This window comes from Diabrotica virgifera, chromosome 1 (genome assembly GCF_917563875.1).
Source record: "Diabrotica virgifera virgifera chromosome 1, PGI_DIABVI_V3a".
NCBI lineage: Eukaryota > Metazoa > Arthropoda > Insecta > Coleoptera > Chrysomelidae > Diabrotica > Diabrotica virgifera.
Window position 1 is genome coordinate 274,425,959 of NC_065443.1, and position 18,618 is coordinate 274,444,576.

General features: G+C 33.4%; 1 protein-coding gene across 1 annotated transcript in view; it reads right to left on the reverse strand.

Annotated features, from left to right (window-relative positions):
- LOC114336337 (peroxidase-like) overlaps positions 1-18,618 on the reverse strand; it is a 167,622-nt gene that overhangs the window by 138,502 nt on the left and 10,502 nt on the right. Inside the window, exon 3 of the mRNA XM_050663582.1 lies at positions 6,410-6,600. Coding sequence (XP_050519539.1) covers positions 6,410-6,600 — 191 coding nt within the window. The remainder of the gene's footprint in view (positions 1-6,409; positions 6,601-18,618) is intronic.

Consider the following 18,618-nt stretch of genomic DNA (forward strand, 5'->3'; position numbering starts at 1 on the left):
GTGACGTCATCTACATGACGCAAATCGATGATTTTTTTTTAAATAAGAATAGGGGTCGTGTGATAGCTCATTTGAAAGGTAATTCAATTTTCTATTTAATAATATAAACATTAACATAATTATTTATACAGGGTGCCCAAAAATTTTTTTTGATTAAATTAATTGAGACAAAAATAAGAATGTACATATATAATTTATTTAATCCGAAATACATTTTACTGTTGTCCGAAAACAGGAAAAATGTTTATTTGATAAATAAATAATATTTTTCGCTTAAATTCAATATTAAAGCTTCAATATTCAATAGTAAAGCAATGTTCATTTTTCAAATTAATTTTTTTTTCTGTTTTCTGACAGCAGTAAAATGTATTTCGAATTAAATGAATTATATACATTCTTCTTTTTGTCTCAATTAATTTAATTCAAAAAAAAATTGGGCACCCTGTCTCAATCTTTATGTTAATGTTTATACTAGTGAATAGAGAATTGAATAACCTTTCAAATGAACTATCACACGACCCCTATTCTTATTTAAAGAAAATCATCGATTGCGTCATCACGCCCAGATGGATGACGTCACTACTATGATATATATACCAAAAAATTATAATTTAAAAATAAAAATCGACCTGATTCGTAATTTTTCTCCAGAGTCGCCCATCCTCGAAAAAATTAATTTATTCCAACTCAAACGTCCTCACTGTACCTATGCTATGACTTCAGAGGCCTATATCTTAAAACCATGATTTTTTAGAGCTACGCGCCCATTGAGTCTTGTATTCTACACATCAAGGACTACCAGAACCCAAAGTTTCAGAGCATTTGACAGAGAGCCATTTCCCATAAGTTTTCTGCGGGGTCATTTGTTGCCCAAAGCTCACCAATTTGAATGTTTCTTTTTTTGATATTTATTTTAACAAACTTTTAGCCATGAACTGTTCCAGCTTTCCGATTAGTGTCGTCAGCAAGAGTATGAAGAGCAGATTTGAAGGCGTTGTAACCTTTAGACAAAGCTCTTGTGATATTTAATATCACAAGAGCTTTGTCTAAAGGTTACAACGCCTTCAAATCTGCTCTTCATACTAAAATTTCTATAATTTTTTTATAGAAATATGAAGAGGACTATATTTTCTACGATTTATTTCCCGACAGCATATGTCTATCATCCACCGTTTAGCGGGGGTGGCGCCCCAAAATTGACAAGTTTTTAAGAAAGATGTTTTTAAAAAATATATATTTTTTCCTGACTGTAACGGAAATTAAGAAGAAATTCTGCGGAATATTCACAAATAAGTGACTGATTTTTTGGTATAGGTGTCACTTAAGGGTAATTGCCGTATTTTTAATTACAGGGTGTTACATTTAAAAAAAAACCCTTTTTATACCATCTGAACCGTTTAAGCTAGAGTAAAAAGACTTTCAGCGTTTACCCATGTACTGGTGCTATTTACAAATTTGTATAACGCACCCCCATTTTTTCCCCGGAACCACTCCAAAAAAAGAAGAATTAATAAATAAAGGGATTTTCTTGGAATCCTTCACGCACAATGCCCTTTATTCATATGCTCTATATATAATTTTGTGTACGATATTATTACCCATGCACGGACACCAAAAGCGATTTCCTAGTGCAACCCCTGTAGCAAAAAAAAATAATAAATAAAATGGGTGGTTAAAATTTTTTTTTGTTTTTTGATTTTTGATCCATATGGGCATATGCTTCATCAATAGTGCTTTTCAAAAATATATAAATATGGTTATTGCAACATCCCTGCGGAAATCACCCCTATCCTTGAAAATATACTACAGAAACTACCCCAATCCCTTGGCGAGGATATTTTTACGATTTTCTCATTACCTATGCATTCTTTTTAAACAAAACTTATACAAGGTTAAAGACCACTATTTACTCTAAAAATTAGGACCTATTCATTATTTTCTTATAAGCAACCGTTAAGGCACAGTGGCGCCGTAAACCTCATAAATGCTTTGGCGGGCTCAAGTTTTTGTTTTTTTTTATCTGTTCGTTTTATTGATAAAGTACTTATGTAAAACAAAACAACACAGTGTAACCTATAAATTATGACCTATGCACATTTTATAATCTTGCCCCCTTTTCTATTTTCCCTACTTGAGCTATTTTCCAAATAATAATATAATATAAGTATTTCTATAAAAATAAAAGAGTATTTTTATAATCTTTGAATATAATATCACTTGGTTTGAGAGGGTGGGAGGTCATCACCCCCATCACCCCTCCTTGGATCCACCACTGTTTAGCAACCACCTAAGGGTAAATATTGTGCTATTAAGATAGCATTAAGGCAATAAAATGCATGTAGGTGGCAAAAATATGCAAAAATTGATTTTGGGCCACCACTGTTACTTTGGGGCGCAAAGATTGTAAAATGTGCATTGTAAAAGTAAAAGATTGTAAAAGTCATCATTTGTAGGTTACACTGTATTGTTTTATTTTACCTAAGTACTTTATTAATAAAACGAACAGATGACGAAAAAAAAAAAAATACAAAAACTGGAGCCCGCCAAAGCATATATGAGGTTTACGGCGCCACTGTGCCGTAACGGTTGCTTATACGAAAAAAATGAATAGAACCTAATTTTTAGAGTAAATAGTGTTCTTTAACCTTGTTTAAAAAGAATGCATAGGTAATGAGAAAATCGTAAAACCATGCTCGCCAAGGGATAGGGGTAGTTTCTGCAGTATATTTTCAAGGATAGGGGTGGTTTCCGCAGGGATGTTGCAATAACCATATATATTTTTGAAAAGCACTATTGATGAAACATATGCCCATATGGATCAAAAAGCAAAAAACAAAAAAAAATTTCAACCCCCCATTTTATTTATTTTTTTTTTGGCTACAGGGGTTGCACTAGTAAATCGCTTTTGGTGTCCATGCATGGATAATAATAACGTGCACAAAATGATATATGACGCATAATATTAATAAAGGGCATTGTGTGTGAAGGATTCCAAGAAAATCACTTTATTTATTAATTCTTCTTTTTTTGGGGTGGTTCCGGGGAAAAAATGGGGGTGCATTATACAAATTTGTAAATAGCACCAGTACATGGTTAATCGCTGAAAGTCTTTTACTCTAGCATAAACGGTTCAGATGCTATAAAAAGGGGTTTTTTAAAATGTAACACCCTGTAATTAAAAAAGGGCAATTACCCTTAAGTGAAACCTATACCAAAAAATCAATCAATTTTTTGTGAATAATTGCCTCAGGATATCTTCTTAATTTCCGTTACAGTTAGGAAAAATATATTTTTTTAAAAACATCTTTTTTAAAACTTGTCAAATTTGGGGCGCCACCCCCTCTAAACGGTGGATGATAGACAGATGCTTTAGGGAAATTAATCGTAGAAAATATAGTCCTGTTCATATTTCTATAAAAGAAATTTTTGCAAAAGGTACAGGAAGGGCTACGTTCCGCAAAAACCACAAATTACCCCGTTTAAAGGGGTGAAAAGGGGGGTCCGGGGCGAAATTTTTTCAGAAAAGTTAGTCTTATAATAAGCACCCCTTAATATACCAGAAAAAAAAATAAAACTGGACTTGTGTCCATTTTGCAAGGTTCAACCTTTGTTTCCTACACTAATTACTTTTCCAACGCATGTCTAATTTTAAAAATCGGTTATACCATTCAAATTTACCGAGCTCAGAAATATGACTCAATTTCTATTTAAAGAAGGGAAAATGTTTGTGGATATGTATTATGTATGTATATATGTATGTGTGTGGAAAAGTTAATCCGATCTGAATTTTTTTTCTGTGTTTAAAGAGGGGGTCAGAGCCGATTCAGAACCGGTGTAGTTTGTGACTTTTGACCACCCATAAGCTAGCTATAGGACTTGGTAGGTACAAAACGGCATATTTTTGGGGTATATACATCTTCTGTTCAAGAAGAGAAAGAAGAACCGCAAATACACTAAATCAATAGTGTTGAGTTAAGCTTTCAAATGGTGTGTAAGCCGTCAGGATCAGATATACCCACGGCTCAGTATAGCCGAAAAACTGAAAAACTAAACTTTGAAAATTTTGGTTTCTCTACAATTACTCAAAATTTCAACCTACAAATTGCGCCAATAACTAAGCGTTTGTAGAAGGACTCTAGACGAATCTAACGGTGTATACGTCATATCCGGAAAAATTCGAATTATTATGTTACAGGCTTCATAAGTATGATCAAATCTATTATCTATGGGAAAAAACGGTTTTTCGAGCTCAATAATTCCTGTAATAGCTTCAGTTATCATACTTGACCTTAGATGCATGAGATACTTCTTGTCAATGAGTTTCAAACTCATGTTTAGTGATCAAAATCGGTTAAGCCGTTTAGAAGTTATTAAGCTACAAATGTATAATCCAGTTAACGATTAATCCCGAAATAGTTTATGTAGTTGTAATGGTTACGACGCTACATTTTATCTGGCAACGGGCAATCTGAATTTATTTACCGGCCATCCCAATATTTTTTTTCAATCTATTTCGAATAGAAAAAAAATCTAGTGTACATTCGATTGACACTAGATGATTTGGAAAGTAATGCGACAAAGGCGACCATTTATAAAGCTTAACGTGTAATCGAAAAACATTTCATTCAACTTTATACATTTAATTTATAAATAACTTTGAAAAACTCCTAATACAAGTATAAAAAAAACTGCTAAGCGCCATAAAAATGAGTGGCGCATACAATATTTCAGCTACAAAAGATCTGATATGAATATTACGTGGCGCGAAAATGTATTTTCGTTTTGATGCAAAACAAAATTCTAGTTTTATTTTAAAAATTTTTCCATAATATTTGCTAAATTTGAAGTAAACGTGCCACAAAAGAGTCTCAAAATTCAAACTATATCAAGATTACTATTTTGTGGGGCGTTTTACTTCAAATTGAGCAAATATCATGGAAAAATATTTTAAAATAAATATATCTAAAATAAAATGAAAATAAGTTTTCGCGCCACGTAATATTCATATCAGATCTCTTGTAGCTGGAATATTGTATGCGCTAGGGATGGGAAAAGCCTACCAGTTATAACCTAAAACCGGTTTTTTTACTTCGCAATAACCGGTTTTGCCGGTTGTTTTTTGTCACGGTTATATCCGGTTTTATCTTTTTAATGTAATAACCGGTGAAAAACCGGAAAAGCTAATAATAACCATTAGATAATAAAACCTTAATTAGTTACCGGATAATAAAAAAATAATGAATTCTGAGAAAAAATACTGTTTGTTTAAATTCATCAATAATTCTTGATTTGTTTAATGTTTATATTCGTTAATGACTTTCACGCTCACTGAAATATGTTTAAGAAATTTGATAAACTGAACTACTTAAAAATCACTTAAAAAAATGAACAAAATAAAATAGTTTTGTGTATCTTCTATAAAATGTGATTTTTTGTTCAGAAATACAACAAATTTGCAAAAACATTTAGGACAATATTACATCCAGTTCAGAATTTTAACAATGATTCATTAATTGTTTTTCTAGTTTTACTCTTTTTGATATTACATTTTTGTTTTTATAATTCATATACAGGTATACACGTTATAGAATTATTTAATTCATATTCATTACGTTTATAGTTTTATAAATAAATACCTAATATCACTACTTTTGTATTTTTCAATTATTTGGTATTATTTGGACCCGAATCTTTCATTGGTTTAGTTAATTATTATAAAGGGTGTAACAAAAAGGTAGGTCATAAATTTAATCACATGTTCTGGGACCAAAAATAGATTGATTTAACCTAATTTACCTTAATACAAATGTGCACTTAAAAAAGTTACAGGTCTTTGAAGTTATCAAATGAAAATTGATTTTTTCCAATAAGTATATCGAAAACTGTGAGCTTTTATATTGAAGTATACATATGGAATATTACAAACTAAAGTGCAATGTAAATGTGACGTTGTAACTTATTGGGTATTGAATACTAATTAAAAAAACCTGAAACCGGTTTTTGGAATAACCGGTTTTTTGACCGGTTATAACCGCCAGGTTAAACCGTAAGTTAAATAAACCGATTTAACCGAAAACCGATGTTTTATTAACAACTGCCATCCCTAGTATGCGCCACTCATTTTTACGGCGTTTAGCGGTTTTTTATACTTGTACTATTTTTACAAACATTTTCTTTCATACATCTGCACTGAAAATTAATGGTGATGCCGCAAAAGATCTCGGTTCCTTTTAATATGGACATTATATAGATAATGAGAATATAAATTTACAATTTACAAAACCCAAACAACCCAAAATCCATAAGAAACCGTTGAGTTTACCCATCAGAACTAAAAACGCCACGGTGACCTCTATTTGGCGCCTAGATTATAGTTAATGTATATAATTTACATATAAAAAATATTTACCTTTTTAGTATAAGGAGAAGTTAGATCGCACCCTCGGTCAACATTTGTCAGTGTCCTCACCATTGGCATACAATTTATACCACATTCTAAAGTCAATGGGTCATTTGCAGGTAACGTAATACTTCTACAATAAGCTGGCGCATTCGGCAATAGTTTGAAATCAGGTGTGCAACAGGTAAAAAAATTGTCGTCTAAAAAATAAGCATGGTATCAAAAACAAAGAATGTTTCTATAAGTTGCAATATAAAACTTGGTAGAGTCCATTTGAAATTGTGTATTAGTCCATATATTTCACACAAGATACTTTACTCTTATACTTTCTTCTTTTTGTATAGTGTAACGCTGTGCATCTCGCCCGGCATTCAGCAATTCGCCACCTCGCCGGCAAGGTACCGTGCGTGCATCTAAATCCACGCAGTCCCATTAGACTCCGTCCACTACCGATGGATGCTAGGTAGGGTGGAACGAAAAAGGTCAAAAAAATAAAAGAAAAGAAAAATTCTTGTGGCTCTCGTTTAAAAGTTGTGTCAGGTGATGAAAACAATTGGTACGAGAGCATTTTGAAATAAAAAAATATCTTGAGGTTCCATATTGAATTTGAAAAATGAAAAAACAAAAAAATTATTGTTGCCGAAAAAATCAATATGGCTCTGATCAAATTCAATGATCGTGTTTTACCAACTAAGTGTGACATTCTAAAGTGCTTTCTCTTTATTCGTAATGAACTTAAGTTAATAAATAATAATAATACAGATCCATCTCTCGTCGACGTCTTGAATGCCGTTGCAACGAAGGTAGAACAAATATGAATAAAAGCTTCTATTCCAACATTATCGCATAAGTGCATTCAAGATATGATTAAAAATATTTATACAGAGTATGAAAATCTTAAGCGATAGGTACACAAAAACTCAGCAAGCATCTGATACATAAATATAAAAGATTTGCCAGTTTCGAAAGGAGTGTAAAAAGTTATTGAATATCGTGGCTTGCAAATGCAACATGACTGGAACTGCGTGTGTGTAGTTGTGATAAAATCAAGAAAGTACCACAAAATGAGCGAATTTTTCTTCAAGATCAACGATCCTGTCGAAAAAGGGCAATTGGACCAGTGGATATTGCAGCATCTGCAGCAATAAGGAAGAAAATGGAAAGAACCATGAAGGCAAAGGCAAGTTCTCAGAAATATAATACTGACTAAATTGTTCTTAAAGCATGTACCGTTGATTCCTCTAATCCTTCCATAAATAGCAGCTTGTCTGACTCCAATTCTTCTAATGCAGATGATCATGAAGAAGAATTCATTGCTCCTTTGTCAACAGTTACAGTCCAACCATATACATCACAAATACTGCGGCACTTCACTTCAATGGCTAGTATGCTTATTTCATTGCAATGAGCTACCTCTACGTCATTTAATTCAACAGTTAGATGGGCGCACCAGTGGACCACTTGGTTTTTCAGGGCCCATAGGGAAACTTCCGGAACGCTGTGAAGAGAAGGATGTTGTCGATTTTGTCGCAATAGAAAACAACCTAGCAATATTATAAGAAACAAGAGACCTTAGTACCGATCAGAAGTACTTGTACCAAATCAGTCAAGTAGTTGCTGCGGGAAAATGTCCCAATGATTTCAGCCTTAAACAACCTGGCAAAATACCACACGGCTGAAAGTTGATATTCGGTTGCTTATGGTATGTTGGAACTAAATGTCCCGGCCCCCAATTAATTATGTTAGTAAGTTTCATCCAATAAGTGTATGCACCAGTTTGGTTTTATATAAAACTGTATCCTAGCTGTTGTGATGGTTCAAAACATTTATGGCGACATTATTCACGATTTCTACCAGTCGATCAAAGAAAAATTGTCGATGCCGTTATCCAAAGGAATGCTTATTTTGCCCATCCCGAAAATGTATTACTCGGTAACATGAAAGATGAACGAAAACATATACGGGAGCTAGGACTACGCAGAGTGCCGAAAGCTAGAGAAAGTCAGAAAGAAAAAAAGATCCGGAGATTCAAAATACCAACATTAAATTTTAGTGCTGCAGATTATAATGACTTAATTTCTATTTCTGGATTCAAAGTTACGGTTCCTCCTTTGCTAAAACATATTTCCAGTGAAGATGTAAGGGATATGATTGATTCTGGGAATTACAACATAGAGGTCTTAAACTGCCCTTGTCACACAAAATCCGTGGAAAGAACTGTTAAGTTAGTAACTGAAGCATCAGCTGCTGTTTGTGGACCAGAATAAAGGGATGGCTTTATTCGTTCAAGGTTGCAGTCTAGAAATGTTATGCCGTTTTTTAACACAAAATCAGACTACCAATCTTAAAATGTATATTGTATAATAAAACAAGTATTTAGATTTAAGAAACTGATAAAAAATAAATTTTTAAAATTTTATTTTTTTTTGTTATTCCCAAAAATTTAAATTTAATATGGAACCTGATATCTTACAGTTTTATTATACATCAAAACACAACTTTTTCGCACTAGCCCCATAAAAAATAATGACTTCGAATTTTTCGTTCCACCCTAACTAGGATATCGACCGCCGACATGGTATTTAATACAGATCTTAGAAACAGAAAATCATTCCTACAAAAATAACCACAAAAACGGCATCGGCCACCAAAAAAATCAAAAAACACTAACAAAAACCGGCGCAAGCGACCAAAAAAACTAGCAAAAAACACAAAATCCGGGCACGTAGGGCCCAAATTCTTGAGTACTAAGTCTCTGAATCAGGCCTAGCCCGGAGCAGAGGCTTGGGGCCCAAGCAAGTAATTTTAGTTACGCGGAAAAGTCACAAAAATATAACAGGTGTATAGCGTCTCACGCTGGCCTGATTTTGCAAATCGATTAGGGCACCACGTTGGAATTTTATTACCCAGGATTCCCACTTGAAGAGCATTTGGCTGAGAGTTGTGCTTCTGTCAGAGTGCTATAGGGGGAAAGGAATGGCCTGGAGAATTGGAGCGCGGTGGAGTGACTCCTAATTTACTAGGGTTAATACATCTCGCTCCAATGAATTGTTACACTCGAATGTAATTTTCTAAGTGTCAACAAGTCTCACAGGTCGGGTTAAATCAAATTGCTTGCTTTCTTGAGAAAATCAGTTCCACCCAGAGTGCTGCGCTAAAAGAAACTCAACCTGGTGGCCACACAGTCCCCAACGGATTGAGTCGAACCTATCTGGGTGGAGCAGTTCTGTATTGAAGAGGCGTTTTGCTTGTAATGAAACCTGTGTAAACACGTAGTGAGCGGTTGCTTCCATCTCCGGTCTGGAGACGTTGTATGCGTGTCCGTGTTTGTGGTTGTTGATATATTTATTCCGTGATTGCAAGATTGTGTGTCGTTATTCCGTAGTGAGGAATAACATGGTTGCGGGTCTGTGCGTAGTTATTAGCATGTTGATATATTGTTGGGGAATAGCGTTGTTTCGAATATGTGTGTAATTATTAACACGTTCATTCCTTACCGAGAATACAGAGATAAAGTTAAAGAAATAATCAAAGAGGCAAAAAAGGATAGCTGGGATAGAATAGATCTAAATAACTCACGCTCCCTACAATTTCTAACTTTGGGCGATTAAAAAAAATAATAAAAAAAAAAATTAAATCCGAAAAATATGAATTTGAAAGAAAAATAAATTTATCTACAATTTTAATGTATTAATGTTAAAACAAATCGAATTTAAGTCGCTTATTTATAATTTTTATGTATGGCTTTCAGCATCTCTAGAAAGCAGCATGGCCGAAAACAAAATAAAACTATTTAGTCTATTCACAGAGAATTGTTAAGATCAACTCATTTTATTTTATACCTTTCCAAGAGCATATTACATCCTACAAAAAAGCAAGGCTGCCTTGGAATTAAAACCGTGTAGTTTTATTGCTGCTGTCAACTGTCAATAATACCATTCGATTGTAATGTGAATTTGACCTAAAATCTAGGCGTCGTAGTGTAGTGTATGTTGTATTCTTTAAAAAATAAGCCCTAATGACCAGTTCGTTTATATTTTAAGTCTCTTCTTCAGCCTGTTTGCATCCACTCTTGAACAAAAGCCTCCCCATGAGCTCTCCACCCTTCTCTGTCTTGTGCTATTTGGTGCCAGTTTCTCCCTACTTTGGCTTTGATGTCGTCTAGTCATCGTTTTTGTGGTCTTTCCCTACTACGACTGTGCTCACGTGGTCTCCAATGTACAATGTTTCTCGTCCACTTTTCGATGTTTTGCCGTGCCACGTGTTCTATTCAGTTCCATTTCACTTGCGCAATTCTTCCAATTACATCTTCCACCTTCGTCCTTCTTCTCACTTCTTCAGTTCGTATATGTTCGCTCAGAGATACTCCAACATATCTCGTTCGATCGCCCTCTGTGTCGTTCTCAATCTATTGGCTCATACCGCTGTAAGTGTCATGGTCTCCATTCTATAAGTCATAACTGGTAGAATACAACTGAACTATGTAGATGCAAAATTCACATTCTCCAAATTTTCATATTTTCAGTTATGCAATGCATCGAAAAAGGCGAAAAAATTTTTTTTGCGATGGAAAAGTAATACCTCACAAAAGTTGCCCAATCAACTGTTAAGTATTTTGGTAAAATTTTTTCGAAATTGGAAAATATCTTCTGCCCCCCCAAGACAATTAAAAATTTTGAAAAGATGTTAACGGACGAAAAAAAAATTTATTTCGAAATGAAAATGTAATTGCTTACAAAAGTTGCCTAACACACTATTTAGTATTTTAGTAAAATTGCGTTGAAATAAAAAAATATTTTCTGCCCCCCCACGGCAACTAAAAATTAGAAAAAATACATTATTATGCGAATTTCCTTTGTAAGGGAAATTTAATACCTTATAGAACTTGAATAAATAAATTCGGTTTAAATTGGAAAATATTTTCTGGTTTCACAAGGCAATTAAAAATTTTACTTAAGAAAAGTATACTAAAACATTCTTTTTATAACAAAATAGCTTAACTTATCCGTCTCCCAGAGTCACCCAAGTTTTTTAGTACTAAAGCAAAGTACAAAATCAGGTATATAAATATTACAAAAAAAATATGGCAAAAGCATTCTATTCGGAGATGTCTTCCGATTTAGCATTAAAGTGAGGCATAGTTTTTCTGGAATCAATTCGATTTTTTATAAATCCATACACTCGAATCCTCGAATACGCTCCACAAACTGCTAGAGAAGCTTGTGTCACAAGCTTGACACATCGTTCTACACATTGTTTGTGGCAGTGATATTTTATAATCTCAATGTTAAAAGGGTCTAAGTTAGGATTCTTAATAAAATCTCGCAGATTGTCACTCGAGAATCTAGAGAATATAGGTGGTTCTGTAAGGTTATATTCTTGTTAGTTAATTAACTCAAAGTAGTCGTTTGAATCAAAATTTTTATAGGAGGAAGTTTGAAGACCATTACGTTTTTTGATTTGGTCACTGGCCACCTTCTTTTGATGTCCAAGGGGTAGATAATTTGAATGTCACAGACATACAAACCACTGACGCGGTTTTTTAATATGTTCTTCTAACAGTCGTATTACATCGCCCTTAACGTTAGTATTTACGACTGTTTCGTCACATGCAATAGCTGGATTTGATACTTTCTGATATATCAGACAGCGGATACCCATATCCGAAATATTTGCACCCTGGCTCATACACAAGTGTTATGTGTTCTTCCACGATCTATTGACCATAAAACTTGTTACTGTTTTTTACTTGAGCTAAAGTTTTGTCTTTGCGTCGGTAACTTTCTTCTTTTACCGTGGTTCTCTCTGATTATTTTTTTTTGTTTTCCAAGACGTTGTTTTCATCCAGAGGCACTTTTTGAGATTTGCTACAAAGACAATTAATCAGAGTGTCACATTTGCATGCTGCAAGATCGAAACGTATAGTTCTACTTTTGTTCTTAAAGCATTGAATTTTATTTTTGTAAAATTCACTGTTTTGCCTGTTTTTAAATGGTTTCATAAGTTTCATATATTTGTCATGACAGGCTTTTAAAAGCTGAACAATTCTTGTATGTTAAATTATTGGAATTAAAGCCTTTTTCCATATTTTCTCCAATTTAATTGCAACCTGTTCGGCAATACCAGAAAATCCTGGCTCTTTCTTGCTGAGTTTTTTATCCTCTTGCAACTACAAAACTTCAACGCTTGTTTGTATTTCGGTAAAACATTTTTAGGTATATTTGGTGGTTGCCCAAAAATGGGGAGGTCCACAGCACATCTTGATTTTATTACCCATGATCCTGGTTTATCTATTTTAAAAATCTTTAATTTACAAACAACAATAATAACAAAGTAGGACATCGCACCAAACATAAGTGAAAATTACACGCACGGACTCACAAAGCAGAATATTTCAAAGAGGTTGTGGGGACTGAAAAAACAAATAAAACTTTAAATATCGTTTAAATTTGTAATTGACAACATTTTAAGTTTTCTTTAATTGATCTTAGATCGAGTTAGCACATATTTTATTCCAAATAATATAAATTGAAATTTCCATAAAAATCAGATATTTAATAAAATTCAAGGTCGTTGGGGGAGCAGAAAATTCACTTAGAAAAAAAATTAAAAATACTAATATGCTGAAAAACAACACTAGCAACTTTTTCACGCTATTAGATGTAATATTTCCAACTTTTATTTTTTCGATGCACCCTATTATGCATATCAATGAATTCGCCTTTTCAACGCGAATCGAACCGTGATAATATTTTGAAACAAAACTCACATTTTAATATCGAAAAACCATACTGAAAATGAAGTTCTGAAACATAAGTCACATTATCTAACACATGATTTGCAGCAAAATTAACATTCTCCAATTCGACCAATCAGAGTGCGTAGGGCGCATCACGTGATTGTCGTCACTCTGGTGATGTTTTGTCAACGGTTTTTTGAACCTCACCTCACTTGTTACATTTATATGTGCTTGTTAAGGTTGATTAACGCTTTTATGATTGTGATTTAAATAATATGACTTTTATTACTAGTTAATAAACTAAATTACTGGTGCATAATGGATGAACTAGAAGAGCCCTCGACTGGTCAAACAAGGAAAAAGAAAATAAGTCTCGAGAAGTGGAAACGAAACAAATCTGAATTAGCAAGGTTAGTTGTTAGTAGTCTACAGTCTAAAGCAAGTTCAAATATTTTGCATCATAACTAACATTATCCATGAGATTTTGGTGCAAAACTCACAGTTAACCACATTTTGGTATTAAACTCACATTGTCTGAATTTTAAATTAAATTTACAAAACAATCTTCATTAAATACACCCATAAAATTTATGCAAACAGTTTCTATTACTGCAAAGTTGTTGCACGAAAAAATTGAAGGATTATACCATGGCCTTCAATAGTAAACAGTTTTTCTCATTTTTCTGAAAGTTGAGAAACGTGGAGAATGTGAATTCTGCATGTACACCATTCAACTGTTGAATACCCTTTTCTTTAGAATTATTAGTATCTTTTTGTTCTTCAACAAATCATAGGCGTAACCAGGGGGGGTTTTGGGGGTTGTAACCCCCCCCCCATTGGGATGTACTTTGAGCTCTATACGCTTAACACCATAGCCCTCAGAGACCTTCCAGTAGTTGTAACCCCCCCCCCCCCTTTCAGATAGTTGTAACCCCCCCTTAGGATCATCCTGGTTACGCCTATGCAACAAATCACTGAGTCTTGCTACTGCTGCCCAAGTCATTCGGATTCTTCTAGTTATCTTTGCCGTTTGATTCTGTTTGCCTAGTTTGATCGTGTGACCTAGGCATATATACTCTTCGACACTTTCGATTTCACTTCCATCTAAGTCGATTGCGATAGTTTGATTGGTCATCACTTTTGTTTTATTTAAATTCATCTTTAAACCGGTTTTCTCAGATTCTCGTTTAAGTTCTTTCAGCATGAAGTACTTGCGACTTATTTCTTCCACACCAACTGCACTTCCTCTTTTTACAACACACCACACCACTGTTTCGCTCTAAAAAAAGCCGTCCATTTTGGACATAAAAGAAGAAGGGATGAGTTTAGTTTTATTGTTTCTAATAAGAAGCATAGTTTGGCCTTTACGATAACCAAAGTGATTCAGTTAAGAGTGTTCCGTTTTAATATAGCCTGTAAATTGCTTGAAAGCAACTAAACTTAAAAGAAAACTAAAAAAATAGCTTTAAGGCATATGATTCACTGACATACTTCCAGGAAATCAAAATCAGAATAGAAAAAGATAGAGCAAATTTTAACAAAATGAGAAAAGTTCTCTCTACAAGAGATTTGAAGTGGAGTTAAGAGTTAGGTTAGCTAGGTGCTACGTTTTCCCGACTTTATTTTATGGAATGGAAGCTTGGACCTTGAATGCGGCATCAATGAAAAAACTAGGATCACTCTCCAACTGTGGGTTTACAGAAGAATTCTAAAACTATCGTCGACAGAACACGTTACAAACAAAGAGTTTCTAAGAAGGTGAATAAAGAAATGGAAATCTTAAATACCATCCAAACAAGAAATTTAGAATAGCTTGGACATATTACATGTGAAGAGAGATACAATTTGCTCTAACTGATTATGCAGGGAAAGATTCAAGGAAAAAGAAGCATAGGGAGACGCAGAATGCCGTGGCTGCCTAACCTGAGAGAATGGTACGGATGTATCGGGTGTCCCAATAAGAATGGCTCTCGGCCATATCTCAGGAACCGTTTATAGTACAACTTTGAGAAAAAAATATTTAAACAAAAGTTACCTCGGGAAAAGCCTGGAAATTATTTTCATAATTGTAGGTTCACCGCTAGAGGGCGTAATTGAATATCAAAAACTAAAACATCAAAATTTTACAAATTGTGCCTAACGAAAGGGCACTGGAAATCCGACCATCGTATTCTCCATAAAATTCTGCGTATATTTGATTTCACAAGTTTAAGTCTACCTCTGCAAATAAGAGGTGGGGGTGAGTGGGAACCTTGTTATGAAAAAATGTCTGTAAGTCCGGTTCTGCTAAATCGAATTTTACAAACTTGGTCTTGTTGAAAACAGATCTTTTTCGTCAATGTAAGTGTTATAATTTCGAAACAGCCTATTAAGTAATATGCCAGCTAGGAGGCGTTATTTAATTATTTTCAGAAATCTAGTTTTCTTTGGAATATATTAAATAAAAGTATGCACTTTTAATCCTGTATTACAGAATTAGAACAAATTATCAACAGAATAGCGAAAACCGCATGTCGATACCTTTTTTCTATCTCGAGATATCTTAACAAACGTGTAAATTTCAAACATAGCTGTTACTGTCACCGGTAAACGAAGTTAAGGAAATGTAGTTTGTTGTGGAAAAAACAAAGAAATATTTTTTAGATGTCAACGTGTATTAATTAAAACAACAATAGGACAAACAACACTATAAAATATAACAAAGAAATAAAAACAACTACTTAGTGACGACTTAAATGTTCAAATTATGGTCCATAATTTTCGATGCAAGTACTTACTCTTTAAGAGTATATTGAACAGCAGTCTCAATTTCTGCTCTCGCAATGCTTTGCATGGCGTTTCCTACTCTCTGGATTATGTTTTGTCGAGTAGTGGGCCTAGCGGAAAAAGCAAGGTCTTTAATCCACCCCCATAAATAAAAGTCTAAAACAGTTAAATCTGGTGATCTGGCTAGCCAAGAAATAGGCTTCTACGTCCTATCCATCTACCAGCGAATGACTCATCTAAAAAATCTCTTACTACTCTGGAAAAATGCGCGGGACAACCATCGTCCCCGTCGTGCTGATACAACATTGATCTACAAACTGCTAGCGGTACATCTTCCAGAAGAAGAGGCAATTCATTCCTTAAAAAAATTAGATAGCGTTCACCAATAATAGCATTATCGAAAAGAAAGGGTCCAATTATCTGACTATCACCAGATTTAACTGTTTGGTGTGGGGACGGTTTGGTATTTCACTTTTATTTAGGTATGGGAATGGTATGGGGGCAGATTAAACACCTTGTTTTTGCAGCTAGATCTACTCGAGAAAAAATGACCCAGAGAATACGAAACCCTATTCAAAGCATTTCGAAAGCAGAAATTAAGACTGCTGTTCAATCTACTCTTGAAAGAGTAAATGCTTGAATTAAAGATGATGGGCAATAATTTGAACATGTAAGTCGACACTAAGTAGTTGTTTTTATTTCTTTGTTATATTTTATTGTGTTGTTTGTCTTACTGTTGTTTTAATTAATTATATACGTTAAGATCTTGAAACTGTTTCTTTGTTTTTTCCACAGCAGTTTTTTCCCTTTCCTTAACTTCGTTTACTGGTGACAGTCACGGTTAGGTTTAAAATTTACACGTTTCTTAAGATATCTCGAGACAGAAAAAAGGTATCAACAAGCGGTTTTCACTATTCTGTTGCTAATTGGATCTAATTTTGTAATAAAGGATTGAAAATGCATACTTGTATTTAGTATTTTCCAAAGAAAACAAGATTTCTGAAAATAACTAAATAACGCCTTCTAGCTGGCATATTACTTAATAGGCTGTTTCTAAATTATAACTCTTACATTGACGAAAAAGAGCTGTTTTCAACAAGACCAAGTTTGCAAAGTTCGATTTAGCAGAATCGGGCTTACAGCCATTTTTTCATAACAAGGTTCCCACTCACCCCCACCTCTTATTTGCAAAGGTAGACTTAAACTTGTGAAATCAAATATGCGCAGAATTTTATGAAGAATACGATGATCGGATTTCCAGTGCCCTTTCGTTAGGCAAATTTTGTAAAATTTTGATTTTTTTATTTTTGATATTCAATTACGCCCTCTAGCGGTGAACCTACAATTATGAAAATAATTTCCAGGCTTTTCCAGAGGCCACTTTTGTTATAAATATTTTTATCTCAAAGCTGTACTATAAACGGTTCCTCAGATATGGCCGAGAGCCATTCTTATTGGGACACCCGGTACGCATCTAAACATTCCGTATATGTATTTGGAACATAGGAGTTTTCTATTGGTTCGTTGCAGCACGCGGTAATATTTTAACCAATAGGCGGCGATGTTCCAAATGCATATACGGAATGTTAGTCGGTCCCAAATTCATATACGGAATGTTAAATATCGTACACCGAAAAAGATAAAATTAGCCAGACATTTTGTTATTTTAAAAACAAACAAATTTGATTTTTCAATCAGAGGAATTTTTTCTGTATTTCTAACTCTAAATACATAACAAACTAACATTATTATCTACAATTATTATCTAAATAATACTCTGTTTTGGTTGTTCATTTTTTTTGTAAATTTTTATTTTTTTTTAATTTTTTTTTTGCATTTTTTTTATATTGTTAATTTGTTCTTTTTTTATTAATTTTTTTATTGTTACTTTTTATAAATTGTTTTTTTTTACTACGCTAAGACGTAAACCCGATTCATCCTCGCGGAGGTTTACATCTTCTTAGTTTTTTTGTTTTGCTTTTTTTTATTTTTTCTGTTGTTTTTTTCTTTTCTTTTTCTCTTTTTTTGTTCTTTTCTTTTTTCAATTATAATATACAATAATTACTTAAATCTACAGGATTTAAAACAAAATAACAACAAAACAAACATGTTTGTTTTGTTTTAACAAACATGCCTGCTTTGTTTTAACAAAATTTCTTAATACATTTTCTAGATGTCTCTTCTACAAACATTGATGTTATAATATACTATGATTGTTTTAAAAATCGACCTGTCTGAGCGTTTTGGTTATGTGCTAAAAATAAATAGGTGAATAAGGGGGTTAACACTTATTCCAGTGCACGGTATGTATATAAAATATTATTATTTATATTTCATAAAATATTATATTATAAGAACTTACCTGCATAAATAGTGAGCAGTATTTTTTTTCGTATGTGTAGCTCTCCAGCTTGAAAAATAAATACTTTTGTATTCATTTAGCCATTTATTCATGTCTTCTTCATTTCTAATGTCGACTCGGTACTTATTTTCATTGATTACAATGTATTTAAAACTTTTTGGTAAATCCATTATGTAAATATACAATATTTTATAGAATAAATAATATTTAAAACACAACCACAAACGTTATAACCAAGTTAACATTTATTTTCGTCTGATAGCACACAGCCCTAAACTTCAACAGAATTGAATAATTGAATAGCTGAAACAGATCTAAACATACTTAACAACACGTGCAAGTCATTAAAAT